Source organism: Syzygium oleosum, unplaced genomic scaffold (genome assembly GCF_021117445.2).
Source record: "Syzygium oleosum isolate NSW1041296 unplaced genomic scaffold, Sole_v2.1 Sole_v2.09, whole genome shotgun sequence".
Classification (NCBI taxonomy): domain Eukaryota; kingdom Viridiplantae; phylum Streptophyta; class Magnoliopsida; order Myrtales; family Myrtaceae; genus Syzygium; species Syzygium oleosum.
The window spans coordinates 9892702-9911439 of NW_026607493.1; the positions used below are offsets into that span (position 1 = coordinate 9892702).

The 18738-nt window shown below is 41.2% G+C and overlaps 4 protein-coding genes across 13 annotated transcripts; 2 read left to right on the top strand and 2 right to left on the bottom strand.

Annotated features, from left to right (window-relative positions):
* The first annotated feature begins 513 nt into the window (after window positions 1-513).
* LOC115691604 (mitochondrial import inner membrane translocase subunit TIM22-4-like) lies at window positions 514-2918 on the top strand. The gene is made up of 5 exons (XM_030618299.2): window positions 514-673; window positions 1480-1661; window positions 1792-1982; window positions 2088-2160; window positions 2527-2918. Exons 2-5 carry the CDS (start codon window positions 1496-1498, stop codon window positions 2610-2612), a joined length of 516 nt encoding a protein of 171 aa, XP_030474159.1. The 5' UTR covers window positions 514-673; window positions 1480-1495; the 3' UTR covers window positions 2613-2918.
* Window positions 2919-3336: 418 nt separating this feature from the next.
* On the bottom strand, window positions 3337-4868 carry LOC115691622 (protein NOI4-like). Of its 2 annotated transcripts, none has more exons than XM_030618327.2 (3): window positions 4710-4868; window positions 3690-3896; window positions 3337-3600 (listed from the first exon to the last, which is right to left on the bottom strand). In XM_030618327.2, exons 1-3 carry the CDS (start codon window positions 4716-4718, stop codon window positions 3577-3579), a joined length of 240 nt encoding a protein of 79 aa, XP_030474187.1. In that variant the 5' UTR covers window positions 4719-4868; the 3' UTR covers window positions 3337-3576. The 2 variants fall into 2 exon arrangements, with proteins under 2 accessions (XP_030474187.1, XP_056170269.1); XM_056314294.1 differs by having other exon boundaries at window positions 3690-3899; window positions 4710-4864.
* A 1459-nt stretch (window positions 4869-6327) lies between these two features.
* Window positions 6328-11928, top strand: LOC115662204 (B3 domain-containing protein Os02g0598200-like). Of its 9 annotated transcripts, XM_056315015.1 has the most exons (9): window positions 6328-6469; window positions 7142-7359; window positions 7610-7767; window positions 9219-10032; window positions 10608-10670; window positions 10749-10793; window positions 10891-11057; window positions 11243-11342; window positions 11490-11628. In XM_056315015.1, exons 3-8 carry the CDS (start codon window positions 7645-7647, stop codon window positions 11318-11320), a joined length of 1290 nt encoding a protein of 429 aa, XP_056170990.1. In that variant the 5' UTR covers window positions 6328-6469; window positions 7142-7359; window positions 7610-7644; the 3' UTR covers window positions 11321-11342; window positions 11490-11628. The 9 variants fall into 9 exon arrangements, with proteins under 9 accessions (XP_056170990.1, XP_056170985.1, XP_056170988.1 ...); XM_056315010.1 differs by lacking the exon at window positions 11243-11342 and having other exon boundaries at window positions 11490-11928; XM_056315013.1 differs by lacking the exon at window positions 11243-11342 and having other exon boundaries at window positions 7621-7767; window positions 11490-11928.
* A 1240-nt stretch (window positions 11929-13168) lies between these two features.
* On the bottom strand, window positions 13169-14984 carry LOC115692175 (adenine/guanine permease AZG2). The gene has a single exon (XM_030618943.2). The coding sequence runs from the start codon at window positions 14982-14984 to the stop codon at window positions 13350-13352; it is 1635 nt and encodes a 544-aa protein (XP_030474803.1). The 3' UTR covers window positions 13169-13349.
* Between the last annotated feature and the right edge of the window lie 3754 nt (window positions 14985-18738).

The following is an 18738-nucleotide window of genomic DNA, read 5'->3' on the forward strand; positions in this document are numbered from 1 at the left end:
TTTTAACATATGTTCAATTTAGTTTTTGAATTATATGAAAATGTTCAATGTAGTCATTTTATTAATTCGAGTTTAGGGACTACATTGAATATGTACCAAAAGTCCAGGAATCACATTAAATAAATTAAAAGTTCAGAGGTTAGGCTAAAGTTTAAGGACTACATTGAACAAATTAAAAGTTCAAGGACCAAATTGCACATTGAGCCAAAGTTTGGGGACTGTTTGTGTCATTATTCCATTTACAAACACGCTCCGGTCATGATACCGTGTCACATCTGTCGAAGTGATTCGTCAAATCATAACATAAAAATAATTAAAGCAAAATTTCGCGCACAAAAAGAAGAACTCATTTAGTATAAGGTTTTGAAAAAGATTTCAATAATTTCAAGTGACCGAGACTTTTTGATAATTCGACTTGAACGGACCGCAGAAATGGTATTAGGACATCGTGGTGACGTCATGATTGGGCCGGTCCCAAGGAACCGGTTCGCTCCGGTCGGCGTCCGGTCGGCGTTTCCTGGTTATATTGCGGGGTCTTCTAACAATTCCCTGCCCTCTCCGTCTCTCTCTCTCCTCTCTCTCTCTCTCTCTCTCTCCTATTCGGAAGCGCATTCCCGCTTTCACCGGCGACATCTCCGTTCAGCTGCCGGCGAGCACGGACGACGCTCGGGAGGTCTCCATCTGACTATCTCTCTCTCTTTCTCCGTGCGATCGTCAGTTCTAGTTCCTAATGTTGTTTCGGCTTGTGGGGTGATGTAACCTGTCTTTAGCCTTATGTAGTGCGCCAAGTGTTTGATAAAATTCCCAAGTCAACCCACTTCGCATCAGGAGCGGCAATAAACGTTGCTGAATTCAAGTTCTTAAGGTTGTCTGATTCAGGGAGACGTACAGTGTGCCTTTCTGCGTCTGTTCAAAGCTCTAGAGCGCCCATAGATTTCCAAGCATCTTGATATTAGGTTAGCTCGTATGAGTTGCTAGATCTCAAGAACCGGAACAAGACGTCGTAAATATGTGACAGCCTGGCGCAGAATACAGATAGCTAGGATCGTGTCGTGTAGATGGTGCACATGTTTGGCTTTCCATGATTTTGATGGCTTGTTTGGGAAACTTTTATAAAGAGGAGGAAATTAGAGAGAACAAACTGGGAATGTAAGCGTGGAAGCAAAGAAAGTCCTACTTCCTAATGCTTGTTTGGACGAGATGAAAGCAGAGAGGATGAAAAAGGCGTGAATATCAAAATGTTAAAGTACATTAAGCATTATGCAGTTAGTTTTTCGAAAGGTGCAAACTGTGGTTACTTCCTTCAATTTCTGGTAAGGACAATGGGGAGGGAGGGAGATCTGTCCATTTTTGGATCAGTTGATCTCATGGGTCCCAGGAAAAGTATCTTCTAAAGAAAGATAACTCTTCCTTCCTCTTCCTTTCCACTGTCCCGAGCATTGCTTAAGTGCACACGTGTTGACGTCGTTTTGATTTCAGATTTAAGTCACCGTCAATGGCCGGCAATTCAGCGTCTGAAACAACCGTTGACGATTCTTCGGGCTTGAAAGAAGCAGAGAAGCCTCAAATTCAGCCATTAAGGTTGCCTACACCTGAGGAGATTCGTGGTCAAGATATTTGGAACAATTGTGCTGTTCGCAGTGTTGTCAGTGGAGTCATGGGTAAGAGTTCTCAACTCTTTTGCTGCTTTTTTTTCCATTTAGTGCGTCAGACCTCGTGTGCCGAGGGTAAAATGATGCTAAGATGCCAGATTTTGCTGTTTGTCAATATGTTTCATTGAAATTGCTGCAGGAGGTGGCCTTGGGATCTTTATGGGCCTGCTTCTAGGAGCACTGGACAATCCTATAATGCAGGACCAAATGACTGGAAAGCAACAGTTCATTTACACTGCAAAGCAGATGGGACAAAGAAGTTGGCACTCAGCGAAAACATTTGCAGTCATGGGCTTAGTTTTTTCAGCTGCTGAGTGTGTTGTAGAGAAGGTATCTTTGATCTCACAAAATGATGGTGAATGTATATGTTCAGTGACTGTACTGTTGTTCTATAGCTTTTGTCCTCCTGCTAATGTGTTCAGTTATTTATTATAGGCAAGGGCAAAGCATGACACCACAAATACAGTTGTTGCTGGCTGTGTTACTGGCGGTACTTTGTCAGCAAGAGGTAGCTGTTTTTGTTGTCATTGTTCTCCTTTATTTCATGAAGTGAACTTAAAACGGGAATCCTTATTCAGTAGTGTTCTTTTTCGTACCTAGAGATGAGTGCTGAAACTCCTTGTTTACTTCTTAACACCTTTTACTAAATTTTTCTAGAAAAGTAGGAAGTTGAGTTAACTGCAGCATCTTTATATCATATTTCCCCTACCTCTTTTTATTTTTGGATCTTGTTACATTGTCACTTAATGGGAAAGACTGGCCTAGCAATTTTTCGGAGTGGGTGACTGACATTGTTTTCTTAGCAGGGTTGTCATCACCTCTGCCTCTTTCGCTGTGCAGACATCTTACTTCTTCTTCTCTTTTTATTTTGTAGGCGGTCCTAAAGCGGCATGCGCTGGTTGTGCTGGCTTTGCAGCATTTTCTGTTCTCATTGAGAAATTTTTAGATAATCATAGCTGAATTGACATCATTCTGCTTCATTTATTTCCAGTCCTGGACAAGAGAAAAGGAGGGAGATGTAGGATTTATTAAATTTTTAACTGCAAGATTGTATACCGATTAATATGATTTTTTTTGTTCACATCTTCAGTGAAGAGAGATCTCTGACCTGTACCACATCTCTGAAATGTTGTATTGACCTGATTCATATCTAATCTCATCAATCTAGATGGAGGTGAGGATGGGTAGATTGGAATAAGCACACTGTATGCTTAGCAATCACATAAGTTATAGAAAAGAAATTTTGCTATGAAATTTGGTTGGTGATTTTTGGTGTGCTTGCCCATGTAGGATTTACAAAATATGAACTTTTGTGTGGTCCTTCCGTGTATCGCCAGCCACTGGGTATTTTCTTTCCTTCTAAATCTCATGTTGACGAGCAGTTTGATTGAACAAGTAACATGTCTGAAAATGTGGTGTTGTAATTCTACTTCCAGTTTCTGGCAGTTATTGTAATCAGATGCTTGGCGTTGAAGCTATTCAAAAAGTAGTGAAAAGTAAAGGTGGAGTTTGCTTTCCTTAGCTTTTGGTTTGTGTTTAGGGTTTTTAGGTCAAAATTGACCTATGAAATGTAAAAGTTTCAGAAGGGGCGATTGAAGTTTTCTCGTACAGAAAAATGCTGGTTCCTTCCTCTTCGCTTGTCTAATATGTTCAACAAGCAAATGTGGAACTGGAATCCGCATCATGAACTTGAAGAAGAGCTTATGTATTTAATTGTATGTAGATCTTGCGACAGGATTCATATGCATCAAGAATGCGACGAAGCCGATGATAAGCAAATTACAACATAATCTCTTTATTTGAAAAGGTAAAGGTAAGCACCAGGGTTACAGCCATTCGTTGCCTCTGGGACAAGAGTATGTAGTTCTGTGTCACGATGTTAATGCCAGTTGCATATTTTGAGCCTCAAGAGCAGCAGTCGAAGTCAGCCGCAGCAGAGCCATTTTCTCTGCGCGTTGAAACCATTTAACAGTTCTTAGCATCACAGAATGAGAATTTTGCAATCAAAGATTCAACAGCCACTGGTGTCAGCTCTACCTTAGAACTCTGCTGCCTCTTCTCGTTCTTGTTGTAAGTCGAGTTGTTTCTTTGAGGGGACACGTTCCTTCGAGGGGACACCATGTTCGCTGCAGTTCCGCTGGTCTTTTTCTCGTCTCTCGCCTTGTTGAAGATGACGGTGAATCCCTCGGCGGACGCCGGGTTGTTCACATCCCACTCCCCGAACTTGGGCAGTGGCCGACCTGCCTGCTGAATCGAAATACGGAATACACAAAGCACCGTGTATGTCAGTCATAGAAAGTCGAAATCCCGTTCCACGAATCCATAACATACACAAAAATGAAGAACAAAAACAATCTCTTTGTTAGATAAATTGTTCAAAAGCACTGTCTTGCTCCTCCTATCTTGTCTTAAAAGAAAAATCTCTCATAAGGTAAGAGCGTATATAGTAATATGCTCGCTCATTACCCAACACTAGAACATTAGAACCATAATTCTCGTACAATCTCTCTGATATATGATTCATTGATGAGCTTATTCACGAGCACGCCAGAATCAGAGCGCAACCAACATGTTCAACTCGCAGCGACTCTTTTACTCGATTCAACATCTCGAGTTTTAATTTAAACAACCAACCACAAAATCGACCGTCTGAAATTCTTCGACGTCGACCCATACAAAAGCCAAAGAGCAGATACTCAAGACCATGTAAAACGGATCTTTTTCGCAGCCATTGTTCCTTCCACGATGCAACATGAACCAGTGTACAACCAAAACCAAAATCATGCTTCATCGACCGCGAAGGGCAAACGCTACTTCCAGTTTCCCGCCCATCAAAATATCGTAAAACGTCACAATGCAAGGGCGATGCGGGAGAGTTCTTGACCACGGTTTCCGATCGCCGACCTGGAACCGATTGCGAAAAGGTTGGCATACACACGCACAGGCATTGTGTTCATGCGCAGATCAATACACACAACCATCCATGCATGCACCGCACGCGATTCTAATATGCAACAACGTGAACGAATGAAAAGGAGCAACGTGAGATCAAATTACCGCAGCCATGCAGGGCGAAGGGAATGGCACCGAGGATCGGATGTCCTTTCAGAGATGAGATGGTTCTAATGGAGAGAAAATCTCAGGAACAATGGAAATTAGAGAGAGAGAGAGAGAGGGAGGGACAGACAGGGACGTGGCCAACGCTGATTATTAGTGGGGGCGATCGATGATGATACGAATTAAGATTTGTTTTAAGTCCGGTCTTTAACGTTTGTTGTTAGTAGGTTGTTCGAGACAGCTGGTGGCTGTTTTTTAAGTTGGGAGATGTTTTTTTTTTTTTTTTGGTAAGGAGTTGGGAGATGTTTTTGGTCCCCGTGAATCTGGATTATAATTGTTCATATTTCGCGTTCGGTCCTTTTTACCTTGCTGAAAAAATGACATAATTCTCGTAATAATATGATGGGTTCCGAGGAAAAAAATTCTTATCGAATCGATTTTTATCGCGTGGTGAAAGTTAATGCGTGCGAGAAATTTGTGACAAGGGTTGCTTGTTGAATTTTCATCGATCTATCTGACTATATTAGAAGATTTTTTCAACAGTCTCCTCCAAATAAGAAAATGGAAATACATGCGGAAGAAAAACCCGATGGCATGGGCCGGAGTATAGAAATGACAAAGTCCAAGGGCTCAAGTTTGGGATTTTTACCTTGCTGAAAAAATGACTACATTCTTTTGGTTGAAAAATCAGATGACTAAGGGTAAATGTGTTATATAGATACAAGTTTATGATTTTTTATGTCACAACAAAAAGTTTAGGAGAAAATTCCAAATAAGAGCCTTAAATGCCTCAATTTTCTCAAATAAGGACCTAAAGTGGATCTTGTGTCAAATAATGTCAGTCTCAAATAAAGGCCTGAAGTGGCCATGATAGATTCAAATATGGGCTTGATCTCGTCGGTTTCCGGCCGGCTAAATATTCTAATCGATCAAGAATATTTTCGTTCAAAAACAATTTCAATTTAAAATATTTATTATTATTTTTTCCTTTTTTTGATTTTTCTTTCTTCTTCGCCGGTTGCTAGCCACTAGTGATGCCCAGAGAGGGCCGGGCGAGGGTCGCCCTTGCCAGCCACAGGGGAGCTCCACCCTCGCCTGATCTGGGCGAGGGTCGCCTCGCCAGCGGCCGGTGAGGGATGGCCTCGCTTGGGAGAGTCGCGACCCTCGCCTGGGCCAAGGTGAGACCGCTCTCGTATGCCACATGGTCGCTTGGGGTGAGGGTGCGAGACAATTATTCGAGAAAATGATGGCATTTTGTATCCTTATTTAAAATATTATCAAAGTTTATGATAAATGTGTCATGGTGTGTTCATCATTTGAGATTTCTGATGTTCAACAAAAATTCTAGGATAAATGTGCGGGTATAATTTGGGATTATTTTTTTGTGACTCATTCTCAAAAAGGAAAACGGAGCCTTAATTACTAGTACTAATTATGCACAGAAATCGCAATGCCACGACAATCTTAATTACCCACATTAATCGCACCTCCACGGTCCCCGAGATTCCCCTCTTCCCCCACCCCTCTCTCTCCCTCTCTTTCAAAGAGAGGACTTGTATAAAAAGAGAACCTTTCCAGCTTCTTCTTCGTCAAAACCACGGAGACCCATCACTGCTTTCGCTCACTGGTCATGGCTTAGCGTCGCGCCTCTCGCGTCTCCAAGCTTGTCCTCGTTCGTCCCTCGCAGCAGAAGTTACAACCGAGCAAGACCAACTCGAGCGGTGTTCCCGTCCCTTCGCTTCCTTCCTCGCCAACAACTCGTGGGTTCTGTTTTTTTATTTTTTTTGTTCCTCTTCTTCCCCCCTTCTGTAATGATGCTGTCTCTGCATGCTTTCTTGCATTGGTATCGGCAACTGTCTCTTTCCTCTTTGGTCACTGGGGCGACGAATTCGGGTGGATGTTTTGAGCCGCATTGTGGGTGTAATGCGTACGCTTGCTCGTGTCCTTGAACACACACGGCAGCGTCAAGGAGTGGGGGTGTGATCACGGCGGTCTTTGTGAGATTAGGGCTTGAGTTGTTGGTGGATTTTAACCCTAGGACAGACGGGTCTGTTTTCGAGTTCTCGGAGATGATCTTCGCGCTGTAAAGTTCTCTCTTTTCGCGCTCTTTCTTTCGGTCTTGATTTTTGCTAAATTTGTGGCCTTGGGACTTACGAAAAGGAACCGTCTTTTTTAAACATGGCGGGGCTGTGTAGACCTTTCGTTCGCTGAATTCAGAGTTGGGTATTTTAAGAGCATTTGACATAGAAAATTCTCGCTAATATAATCAAAAGTTAACGGAGTATATCAGGAAATTCTGGCTCGGTTTGATAGAGACAGTTCCAATGACCGTCTCTGCAAATTTTAGTTTATTCATTTCTTTCACCCTTTGAGGAGGCCGAATGTATGTTGAAGTAGCTTTGCATCCATTTAATAGTCTCTGATATATGTAGGAGCCTTGGACCGTTAGAAGGATGAAAATGGAAGCATAGAGAATATACACATATCTACACTTCAAAATGTGTAATTTGCCGCCAAATTTGTTCTCGCAGCGGCATTTCTGTGCGAATTCTTTTGGAGTGGCTGTTCTTATTTATTTATTCTAGAGCATGATCAGCTGCGGTTACATACAATGCAAGAAATCAAGGTTGATGCTTAGGACATACAACAGGTAATGTCGGTCTTATCTTATGGGGAGTCGCATGTGTGTTGTCTCACTCATTGGGTGAGCCTTTTAAAATTCAGCATCTTCTTATTCCTCCTATTCGGAAGCTGATTTTCAAACTGGAAACTGTCGATTATGCAGTTGTGAGAAAAAAACATCATAAGAGAATTAGGAACTTCTGCTCTTTGAGAATTGTATTTGTGCTTCTCCCTGCAAATGCTTTATCATGTTAAAGGAAATGCCTTTTGGTGCATAGGTGTCCAACAGATCAGATTATCAATAGGCTGCAAGATGGAAGCTTGTGCAGAATGCTCAAGGAATTGTGTAATTCTTCATGGAAAGAATAAAAACGCATCACCTAATGTTAGCTCCTTTTTCAAGGTCATGATTGGCAGTCAATTTTCTGAGCTATTGGTATGTTGCCACCCTCTTCTATTTATGACACTGTTATAATTTTTCCCAACTTATACTTTCTTTACCACTGGTCAGTACAAGCTAATTTCTTCTCTCTTTCATCCTTCTGCATGTTGACTTATACCTGTTGAAAAGATATTGGTTATCCTTGAAAACCAAATCTTTTAAGGTCACGTGCCTTGTGCTGTTTGTAAATTTTGAGAACTTACACTGCTTGATTTTGCATGCAATAGTTGCATCTGTCCTCTTGTTTAGCGTTTTTTTAGATGTCATGCAATTGTATAGGAGGTGTGAGGACCTAATTATTTTTTGTTGGGTCATGAGTAAGGATATACACTAGTAATCAAAAAACAGCATCGATATTGGTTTCTCATTAAGGAGTTAGCACAATAATTAGTCAGCCTACCAAAATTCACTTCTGCCATGCCCTAATCCAGGTTCTAGCTATTGTGTAACTAGTCTGGACTATTATTATTGGCAGCTCCACCCTGTGAATTAGTCTGGGCTATCTCTAATGAGTGACTTGGTTAATAAGAAAGGGTTGAAGAAGCAAAGTGAACATATCAACAGAAAATCCCTGTTTTAACAGACTCTTTTCTGGACTTCAAAAACTTTCAGTTAAAAGAAACAAGTTTCATGAATAGAAACTTTATTCGAATATGAAAATGAATTTGAGCACAGCCCTAAAGGTCTAACACAGAGTCATATTATATATGAGAATTCTACCTAGTGGTGTTAACCAGTTACTAACAAAACTTCTGTTATATATTAAAGATGCAAAGCAACTGAGAGAAATAAAAAGTTTAATTCGACATATGCTGACCAGTGAAACAGTAAATTGTTTCTTGAGATTCTTTGCTTCTGCATCAAATAATTGCCAGTTAGAAAGGAGTGCATTTGTTTGGTTAGATTGTGAAAGAAATGCCGAGCCATTTGTGGAGTTTTTCCTTGGGTTTTTTTTTTTTTTTTGATAGAGAAGAAAAATGAGATTGATCTAAAAATATGCAAAAGGAAACAATAAGAAGTGGCATAAGATATCATGTCATTCAATAGAAAGTAAAAATTTCTCGAGGAATATATCTACTGATTAATTTGTCAACCTTTAACCATCCGGTTATGTAACCCAACATGTGTGGTACTCAGCTGGTCTGGAGCCTTGATGGAGAAATAGGCATATGCTTCAGGTAGCTGACCGTATACAATTTTTATTTTTCCATATCTACATGACCTGAATGAGTCACGGTGTTTTTGTTCCAGATTATTGCCTATCAAGTGCTCGGATGGTTTTAGTTGTGGTAACTTGAAGTGCTATATTTCAGTACTGTGATGCTTGCGCAGTCAACTTTCTCCCGAAATTTGATCTGGATAGGCACAATCATAGTTTGTTGCTCCCGCCGATTTTGTTGTGAGAATGAGCTTTGTCTTACAATAGATGTTTCTTTCAATTGCAGTACATTCCTCCAAAATTTGCTCCCACGGTTTCAGGACTACTTAATCAAAGTATCTGTCTGGAGGATTCAGGTGGGAGGCAATGGGAAGTGACATTGTCCATGGTTGATGGATCTTTGGCATTCCAGAGAGGTTGGAATGCTTTTTCGTGCGACCATGGTTTAGAAGTTGGATATTTTCTGTTGTTCTATTACCTGGGTTCCCACTTCAGAGTCGACATATATGATCGGACTGGATGCAGAAAACTAGATTTTCCAGAAAATAGGACCAGTAAGAAAAGAACTAGGAGTATTAGAAATTCTCTGGATGACCCCACCAGTGACAAGAGTTCAAGTGAGAGTGCTTCAGTTGTGTCTGGGGCATCAGCTGAGCTAGATCAAAGCCATTGCAGAACAAATGTGGAAGAAGCAGTGAAACAGGTGGCATCGGTGCGTCTAAAGAGTTGTCGAAAAAGTCAACCTCTATCCAACACGGTCTATGCTGAAGAATTGAGCTATATGATGAATAGAGACATTGAGAACAGAGAGGGAGAAGAGGCGCGACCTGCATTTGACTTGTTTGGTTTCGAAATGAAAAACAACAAACCCTGTGCTGGTGGAAATCCCTGTATCATGGATGGGATTGGACCTTCTTCTGCTGGAGCCGTTATATCACAATTATGTCACGATGAAGCTGGATTAGCTGATAAAGACCCAATTTTGGATTCTGTCAACAATTGGACATGTGAGGAAACAAATCAACACATCAGGAAACTTGAGAAAAGTGGAAACTCAGAAGGGATAGATAAACAAGAGACTCTCTTGAATAACTGCACGAGTAAGAACTCTGAGCCTCTATGTATATACGGATCATGCGTGTGTGTATACGTATTTATTATCAATTGGAGTACAGAGATGATAACTGTCCTTTAATGGACCTTTTCTTTCCCTTGAAAAGAGAGTTATGCTAAGAAAGCTGCTATGGGCATGGTTACTGACAATGATGCTTCGTGACTTTATCTGATCTACTTCTGAGCTGTTAATGTTAAACACTCTCTAAGATCAGCATGTAATTGTTTCTGTAACTTGAATCTATTAAAACAAGATTAGAAGATGATTATTTGACACTCTTCATAAGTTAGGCTGGGTCGTAGGTTGTACTGGGCTGTTGGCAACCACCACCCAATATGGTGGCATATTACTCAGGTACTTTGCTAAAGGCTGGACTTGTTATTGTGAAGTTAATCAACATGACTTTTGATCAGCCAGCTACTAGTACCTTTTGTTTGCTCTTTGCTCACTGCACAGCTGCGTGCTTTTAGTACCATTGGTGTTTTCATTGGTATGACATGTATCAGAAGTTCTCTTGTTAGAGGTGCTTAATCTTTTTCTGTTGTTTGATATGGTGGACAGATGAAGTGTTGCCAATTGTCAAAGGAGAGCTGGTGGAGATGAATGAAGATAATAATTGTAAAGGTTTGCATTTGCTTTTACTTCAGGAGAGGTAATTGTTATGCAGTGATGTGGCAAAAGTTAACTTCATTTATCTTTCAGTTAAAAGGCCAAGGATTATTAAACAAGAGCAAGTGGAAATCTGTGGTATGATTTCAGAGAACCTTCGTAACTGGATGCTGATTCTGTGGGTCCATTTGATAGCATGCGATGGTTCTTGCTCAATCCATGCTCCTATATGCAGGAAAAGAGCCAATTGTTAAGGCAGAGTATGGTGGGGGTACTGCTTTAATTGCAAGTGATGGACAACTAGGAGAGGGTGAAGCTATCAATGCAATGGCTTCTTCAGTACATATGGCTGCCGATACCTCCTATTCAGTCAAAGTTGTGACGGACTGCCATTCTCATCTAGTGGGTTTTTATTTTATACAATCCCTACTTATTTTCTCTTGTGATTTGACTGCTGTTGATCCTCAAAATTGGCTTAGACAGTTTTGTTTTTTTTTTTTTTTCCCCTCCGAGATGTTAGTTTTATGACAGTTTTTTTTATTTGATATTTTAGTTTTCGTTTCAGCTCAATTATTTATTTGTAGTAGGAGCATTGTGGACATCCGACGGCCCACATCCCAGCTTCTAAATTGGGTTGGGTTTACTTCACTGGCATCACCCAATAGATCTTTAACTGAATAATATAAGGTGTTATTTTTAGAATAATTTCATCGCTCCCCTGGTCATTATTTTTCTTGTTTTTTACTTATCTTGCAGATACAATTGCGCTTATGGTATTACTTGCTTGTGTGCACCTAAGTAAGATTCCTTGTTTTCTTCCTTCTGTTGATGCAGGAGTTGCCTGCTGACCTGCCATCGTCATTTTTTAAGGGAACTTCTTCAAGAGACCGCAAAGTTGTGCTTCTCAAGGATCCATCTAAGAGAATGTGGCCAGTCCTTTACCACGAGAGATCGGGACTAAGATCACTAACGTCCGGGTGGGACGGCTTTCGCAAGGCGAATGGCATCCAGCAGGGAGATGAGTGTGTTTTTCAACTCAAATTCATGTCCAGCTCCCAGTCTCTGTATGAAGTCTCCATCGCCAGGGCAAACAAGCTTGCCCCAGGCCAAGAATTCAAGAATTGTATGACCGGTATCCTAGCTAACTAGACTGTACCATCTTATTCTCAGTTGGGCTTCTTCCCAGCCTTGAAACCCCTAACTGCCATGACTGAAAGAACTAGAATGCTCAACCTTGTTGTAAATGATCTGATTAGCTTTTGCGTTGCTTGAAGTTCAAGGATATTGTGTGGTAACCTCCTGTGACTTCTCACTGTATGCTCTGACCAAGCAGACGATTCAAACACTTGGGCTTTAGTTTGTTGTCCTATGGTGTTGATGACAAAACTGCAATATTCAATATTCTTGTTGTGTTTCATCTTTGAGCAACGACGACAGAGGAATACCCGAACCTTTTCTTGCTAAGGAATAGTCTCTCTCTCCTCTCTCTCTCTCTCTCTCTCTCTCTCTCTCTCTCTCTCTATAATTGGAAACATGAGGAGCTTTTTATTTATGTTGTGGACTGTTTACTGCGGTCTATCATGGTTCTTCAAGTTACCAGCATATGCGATCTGTGTTGTGAAGCTTGTCCTCTTAGCTTAGTAGAATGTGGGGTCAATATGCAGAAGCATCAACAAAAAAGCTGAGAAACTTGTGGTCTGGTACGTGGGAACTTATCCTAGATAAGTACTGTTAAGTTATAAACAATAAGAGGATGTTTTATATCATTTCACAAAAGCATGCGGTGTTTCCAAATGAGAGCTTACTTTTCATGCTCGTAAACAACCCTATTGATCTCCATTTTCCAAAATAATGGAGGGCGGAAAGCAATGTGTCATAATCGTTTCTTTTTACGATTTAAATCTGCTAATTTGCGGCACCACATGTATGTCACCTAGAATGTGGCCTGATGTGCATATTCGTCACTTAAAACGAAAATTTCAAATAAAAGCCTAAAGTGAGGTTATTTTCTCAAAAGAGTAATAATAAGAGTCTGAAGTAGTCAATTGAATATCAACTAATGACTTGAAATGGAATCATTTTCTCAAAAGAAGACCTAGTCGATCTTGCCTCAAATAAGAGCTTAAAGTAGCCAATTTAGTCTCAAATAAGAGTCTAAACCCATTGGCTGACCATCTTCGCCAATTAGCCTTTGGGTGCTTCTTCGAAAAAATCGCCCCGCTTCATATCTTCATTTGAGGCAATGTCCACTTTGAACCTTCTTTTGAGGAAGTAACCTAATTTCAGGCCCTTATTTAGAATTTTCCCTCACTGAAATCATGTTGCTTTCGAAAGTCGACTATTTTCATTAATTTAGATTAAAGAGCGCTTTCTTCTGCAAATCCTTTTGGGTAATCAAACTCGACATATCCAAAATGAGATGTGAATCTTTGTCGGATGGACTATTCAAGCAACCAAACTGAAAATACAAATTGCTAGAGACAATAATTAGAAAACTAAAAAACTAGATTGACTACATGCAAGAGTTGCCTTGAAAGGCACTGATATTGTCAAGAGGCCAAGCCTTTTGTGTGTGCATGACTAGCTCCTTTTTTGCTCTCTTCTCTCTCATGGCAACTCGTGCATCTAATCCCCATCTTCACTTTCACGACCACAGCCATCCAACAGTCCATCCGAAGAAACATCTTTACAGATTCAGGTCATTTCGTGGGCGGCTTCCGCTTCCGCTTCCCCGCCAGCCGATGCCGACACTTGATTTTGCTCCTTGACCACCATCTTCCTCATCTTCATCAACCCCCCAACAACCCCCTTCACAATGTCGTACAAGCTTAGAGCAACGTAAACCCCAATCCCGCCAATGATCCCATTGGCTATTGAATAGGTCAAGGGCATGAGAATGATGGTCACAAATGCAGGCACTCCCTCCTTCAGATTCTCCCAATTTATGTCCCTCACCACCTTCATCGTCAACACCCCGACCGTGACCAGTGATGGGCCTATGGCCCATGGAGGGACACTGCTCAACAGGGGTGTGATGAACAGTGATGCCAAGAAATAGAGCCCAACAATCACCGCCGTCAGCCCGGTCCGACCCCCCTCCCTTATCCCCGCTGACGACTCCACAAACGTTGCGATCGGCGAGACCCCTAACAATGACCCCACTACGGTGGCGCCGGCATCGACCATGTACGCTAAGTACTCTCCCTCGAAGCCGCCCCGATCATCAACGTAGCCCCCGAGCTCGGCCATCGTGTACAATGCCGCGGTGATACCGAGGACATCGACGTACAGTAGTGTTATTAGAGCCACCCAGACTTCGGTCTGGTTGAAATTCGCGAAGCTTATGGCGCCTGCCGTGGACTTAATTTTATGAAAGTCCACAACTTTCTTGAAATAATTGAATCTTTCGTCACCCAGCGCGGTGTGTGGGAAGTATGTAACGGCGGTGCCTCTAAACCAAGAGATGACTGTCACAAGAACAATGCCATAGATCATGCTGCCTTTGACATTTTTAATCAGCCCCAAAGAAATTACCAGGAACCCAACTGAGCCCAGCCAAAATGTGGGGCTCCCCATCTTGCCTCCAATGCACTCACCGGTCTCCGGATTTGTGGTTGCACAGGCCGTGACGGTCACCAATGTGGACGGGTCAGGCCCGACGAGGCCCAGGCCCTGGTGCAGTTGCAAGCCGACGAACGCGATGAAAAGGCCGATGCCCGCCGAGCAAGCCAGTCGAACCGGATGGGGTATGAGCCTCGCGAGCTTTGCCCGGAGCCCGAGAACGGCTATGGCGAGGAAGGCGCAACCCTCGACGAGCACCACGGCAAGGGCGGTCTGGTATGAGACGGGCCCGGATCCATGATAACCCACTAAGTTGTAGGCCAAGTAGGCGTTCGGGCCCATACCCGGGGCAAGCCCCAGGGGGAGGTTGGCCAATAACCCCATGGCCAACGAACCGATCATGGACGACAAAATGGTGGCCACGACCAGGTCCTTTTGGGTCTTGCTGAGGCAGTTCTCGTAGCCGGGGTCGGGCTTCAGCGTGCAGCCGGGGCTCCCGGGGACGGTGCAGTCCGCGGCGGAGCACCGCCCGCCCGAATCGGTGAGGATGGTGGCATTCACCGAAATTATGTAAGCCATGGTGAGGAAAGTGGCGGTACCCGCACGGAGTTCTCTCGTGAAGCAACTCTTCCTCGCTTCGAGCTTGAAGTATCTGCCGACCCGGCTCCTCGAAACGGCTTCGTTGAGGCCTCTCTCCATGTTTCTCCACGAATTCCTCAACCCTACACAGAGCCCACTTCCCATTCTTCCACATATTTCACCTCCCATGCTTTCGAGTGTTGGAGAGGAAAGATTGGTATGCTTTTTATTTTTTCCTTTATCTATGAGGGGACGGGCGGTCCTTTTGAAGGGATGAGGGTGGACTTATAAGGGAAACATAATGCATGCCAGTCAAGAAAAAACTGGCCTTCAATGACAAAATTTGGATACCCAGAAGAGGATGCTGAACGAGGCGTTATGGTCAGAGCTGGCTCTGGGTTTGTGGGTGCATCACACTATAAATGTCTTGGTTGGCATATATGTATTATATAGAGAAACACACACACACACACACATATGGATATGTATGGAGTCATTATAAGTAATGTCATTATTAATTCCCTAATTCTGGAGATGTGCAAAAGGGAAAAGTGCAATTGGGAGATACATGTCCATTCTCTGTTGAAGTAGAGATGCACGTGAAAGTACTTAGGGTAGAGACAACTCCCGCCTTCAATTTTTATTAGGTAATTCGAGGAAAAAAAAAAAGGAAAGAAACGACAAAAAACTTAAAATTTTGTCCACCGTGACACATTTACTCTATACTATTTTTCGTGACACTAAAAACTCCAAACTTGTACTCGTGTGACACATTTGCTCCAAACTTTTTTTCATGACACCAAAAACCCTAAACATAAATCCATGTAACACATTTACTTTCCCAAACTTTTTCTGCTACTCCAAATTTTTAGGACATAGAAGTTTGAGGTTTTGGGTGTTATAAAAAGAAGGTTCGAGTAAATGTGTTACACTGTACCAGTTTTGGGTAAATGTGTCACATATGCACAAGTTTGAGGTTTTTTGTATCACAATTTTTTTTTTTTGGATAAACATGTTACGTTAGGCATAGTTTATAGTTTTTTGTGACTATTACCTGAAAAAAAAAAAACACAGTGAGAATCTCAACTTTATGTGAGAGAAGATATTGTATTCAGTGGACATTATCATATTCCACTTTAATCTCTCGAAGACAACATTAATCAATGCGTGGGAAATCACGTTTAACATCAAATTCATTTAAGTTAGTCAACCAGATTCCTTAAGGCTCCTTAAATCCCGAAACATTAATTAGATATTTCGTTTGGATGATGACAAACACGTGAGATGTTCTTCCCTCGGGTTGATTGGAATCTTTTGATCCTTGTGCGGGACACTCCATTGCGTCACTTTATGCAGTATTATTATAACTTTGGCTTTTGCATAACCCAACAGCGATTGTAGGAGGTGTTTTAGACCTAACACCATACATTGCTTTTTGAAAGATGGATTTATTGTGTTTTTTTTTTAAGGATGAAGATTGATTGAAATTGAAAATGGGTCTTTTCGAGTGCAATGTAATGTGTGACATTTTCATATTATCATGCATATCTTTGCTCGTACTACTGTGTTTTTCATTATATTATTGGAAATTGACACGAACAGTTTCTAACCTTTGGCAGTTCAATATGCAATATGGTTCCCGAACTTTTAATTTATTCAATGTGGTCCATGAACTTTAATCCAATGTGCAATATGGCCCTTAAACCTTTAAGCTGTTCAATATGGTCCCAGAATTTTTTGTACATGTTCAATTTAATTCTTGAATTATATGAAAATGTTCGATATAGTCCTTTCATTCATTTAAGTTCAGTAAGTACATTGAACATTTTCATATAGTTCAGGGACTACATTGTACATGTACCAAAATTCGAGGGATCACATTGAATAAATTAAAAGTTCAGGGACCACGTTGAATATTAGGCTAAAATTTATGGACTAAATTGAATAAATAAAAAGTGCACGGATCATATTATACATTGGGCCAAAGTTCAGAAACTGTTCGTGTCATTATCCCTTATATTATTTCAAGTAAAAAAAAAATCTTAGCTAGATGCTGCAGCTGATGAAAATATTTATGAAGAAAACTCGAGACACGAAAAAACAGGAAGGAGGGCCCAAATCAATAATCGGTAGCTATATATATATGTTATATAGTCTAGCTTGATTTTCTTATATTATGTGACAGTAGGAGGTCGGGGTACGCCAACTTTGGGTGAGGAATGTTCACAAAAGTAGCTGCTTTTATTAAGTCTCGCACGCCTAATCGAATTTGAATTTGTAGGTGCACCTCGAAGCTTAGTCGCAACAGTGGGTTCAACTTTTGAGGGATACCACAAGCAATGTGAATGCCAAAATTAGACTAACAAAAAGAAAGGACAATATGACAAACTAAGCAATGATTGTTCTGAATGATCTTATATTATATCCTCATCTTTAATTAATTTCCTTCCTCTGTACTTGACCAATTTCACAAGAACACATACATGTCATAATCCATGATACTTGGTCTGAAATTCCAAAGTATTTCATACTTGAATTAGGTATCTACCTTGCATCTCCCCCAATCCGGGTTCCCGTGTCGGCCGCTGATAACACATAAGAATTGACTACGGAGAAACACAAGCACGTCCTTGCACAAGATGGATTGTCGATGCACTTGTTAAGTAAACACGAAGAAGACCGCTTGGTATTTCATGAGTTTGCACGAGGGATGGCACTGCAATTTATGCGCTTCAAGGAAATTGATACTTACCTAAGTAAACCATTAAAACAAGGGTAAAAGGTACGAAAAATTTCTAAACTATACTCACTGTGACACATTTGCCATAAATTTCTTTTTGTGATGCAAAAAATCTCAAACATGTACCAGTGTTGCACATTTTCCCTTCGTCAAAATTCTGTCAATGAGAACCATTAAAAATATGCATACATGGACGCCATAAAAGCAAACAATATTGACATGGACGTGCTTAAGTGAAATAAAAACGACGTTGTTTTGGCTAAACAGTCATCTAACGGAACATTGACGGAGAGTAAATGTCTCACATATGTACAAGTTTGTGATTTTCTTATGTCAAAAGAAAAAGTTTAGATTAAAAATGTCACGGTGGGCATAATTTGGGGGTTTTTGACGTAACAATAAAAAAAATGAGGGTAAACGTGTTACGGTAGACATAATTCGGGATTTTTTTGTGACTTTTTCCCTTAATAAAGTTGGTAAATTATCCACATTTTAGCAACAATTTCATCGCTCGGAACCACCATGTTTCCTCTCTCTCAGTGATGTGCATGCGTTCTCCAAGGGTCGGACCATGCAGGTCTTATGGCTAGCGATTCTTTCATAGGATTTCTTTTTTTCGTATTTATTAACCAATCGAATATTAAAAAATTACGACTTTTGATGCAACATTTGTATAGAGAGATCAAGAACATTTCGGGGTAGAGATAAGATGGTTTAATTAAGTCAAAAGGGCAGCTTTTCCTTCTGCTAGGTTCAGCAATTCAGAGCTCCCCCTTCTCAAAAGTTGAACCCACTTTGGACCCTCAAGGACGCAGAAAAACTTCAATTTTCAAAATATAAAGTAAAGATCGATAAAGTTTGTTCATAAGGGCACGCGCGAAATTTGTTTATTAGTCCTAAAAAGATTCGTTAGGATCGACAGGAGCAGGTTTAGAGCCTAATCATGCCATCATTCGGGTCATCTGATCTGATCAAGCTGGGCACGTTCCCTAGGCTCCAACTGAGAATCGGGCAAGAAACCACACCGATTTGGTGTTTGAGCGGCGAATCGCATTGTGCGGCGTAGTCCTTGAACTATGTATGTACAATCATTCATTGGTTATTGGCGTGGTGCAAATCTACAAATATACGTAAAACATAGGTTATCATCGTATATTGATATCTGATTAGCTTTCGAGATTTTTCTTGTGGGTCATATTATAA

Coding starts and splice junctions, on each gene's coding strand:
- LOC115692175 (XM_030618943.2), bottom strand. CDS start 14,984: ATGGGAGGTGAAATATGTGGAAGAATGGGAAGTGGGCTCTGTGTAGGG.
- LOC115691604 (XM_030618299.2), top strand. CDS start 1,496: ATGGCCGGCAATTCAGCGTCTGAAACAACCGTTGACGATTCTTCGGGC. Junction 1,662..1,791: donor TGTTGTCAGTGGAGTCATGG/GTAAGAGTTCTC, acceptor AAATTGCTGCAG/GAGGTGGCCTTGGGATCTTT. Junction 1,983..2,087: donor CTGAGTGTGTTGTAGAGAAG/GTATCTTTGATC, acceptor TATTTATTATAG/GCAAGGGCAAAGCATGACAC.
- LOC115691622 (XM_056314294.1), bottom strand. Junction 3,601..3,689: donor AGAGGCAGCAGAGTTCTAAG/GTAGAGCTGACA, acceptor TTCAACGCGCAG/AGAAAATGGCTCTGCTGCGG.
- LOC115662204 (XM_056315010.1), top strand. CDS start 7,645: ATGGAAGCTTGTGCAGAATGCTCAAGGAATTGTGTAATTCTTCATGGA. Junction 7,768..9,218: donor GTCAATTTTCTGAGCTATTG/GTATGTTGCCAC, acceptor TTTCAATTGCAG/TACATTCCTCCAAAATTTGC. Junction 10,794..10,890: donor AGAGCAAGTGGAAATCTGTG/GTATGATTTCAG, acceptor TCCTATATGCAG/GAAAAGAGCCAATTGTTAAG.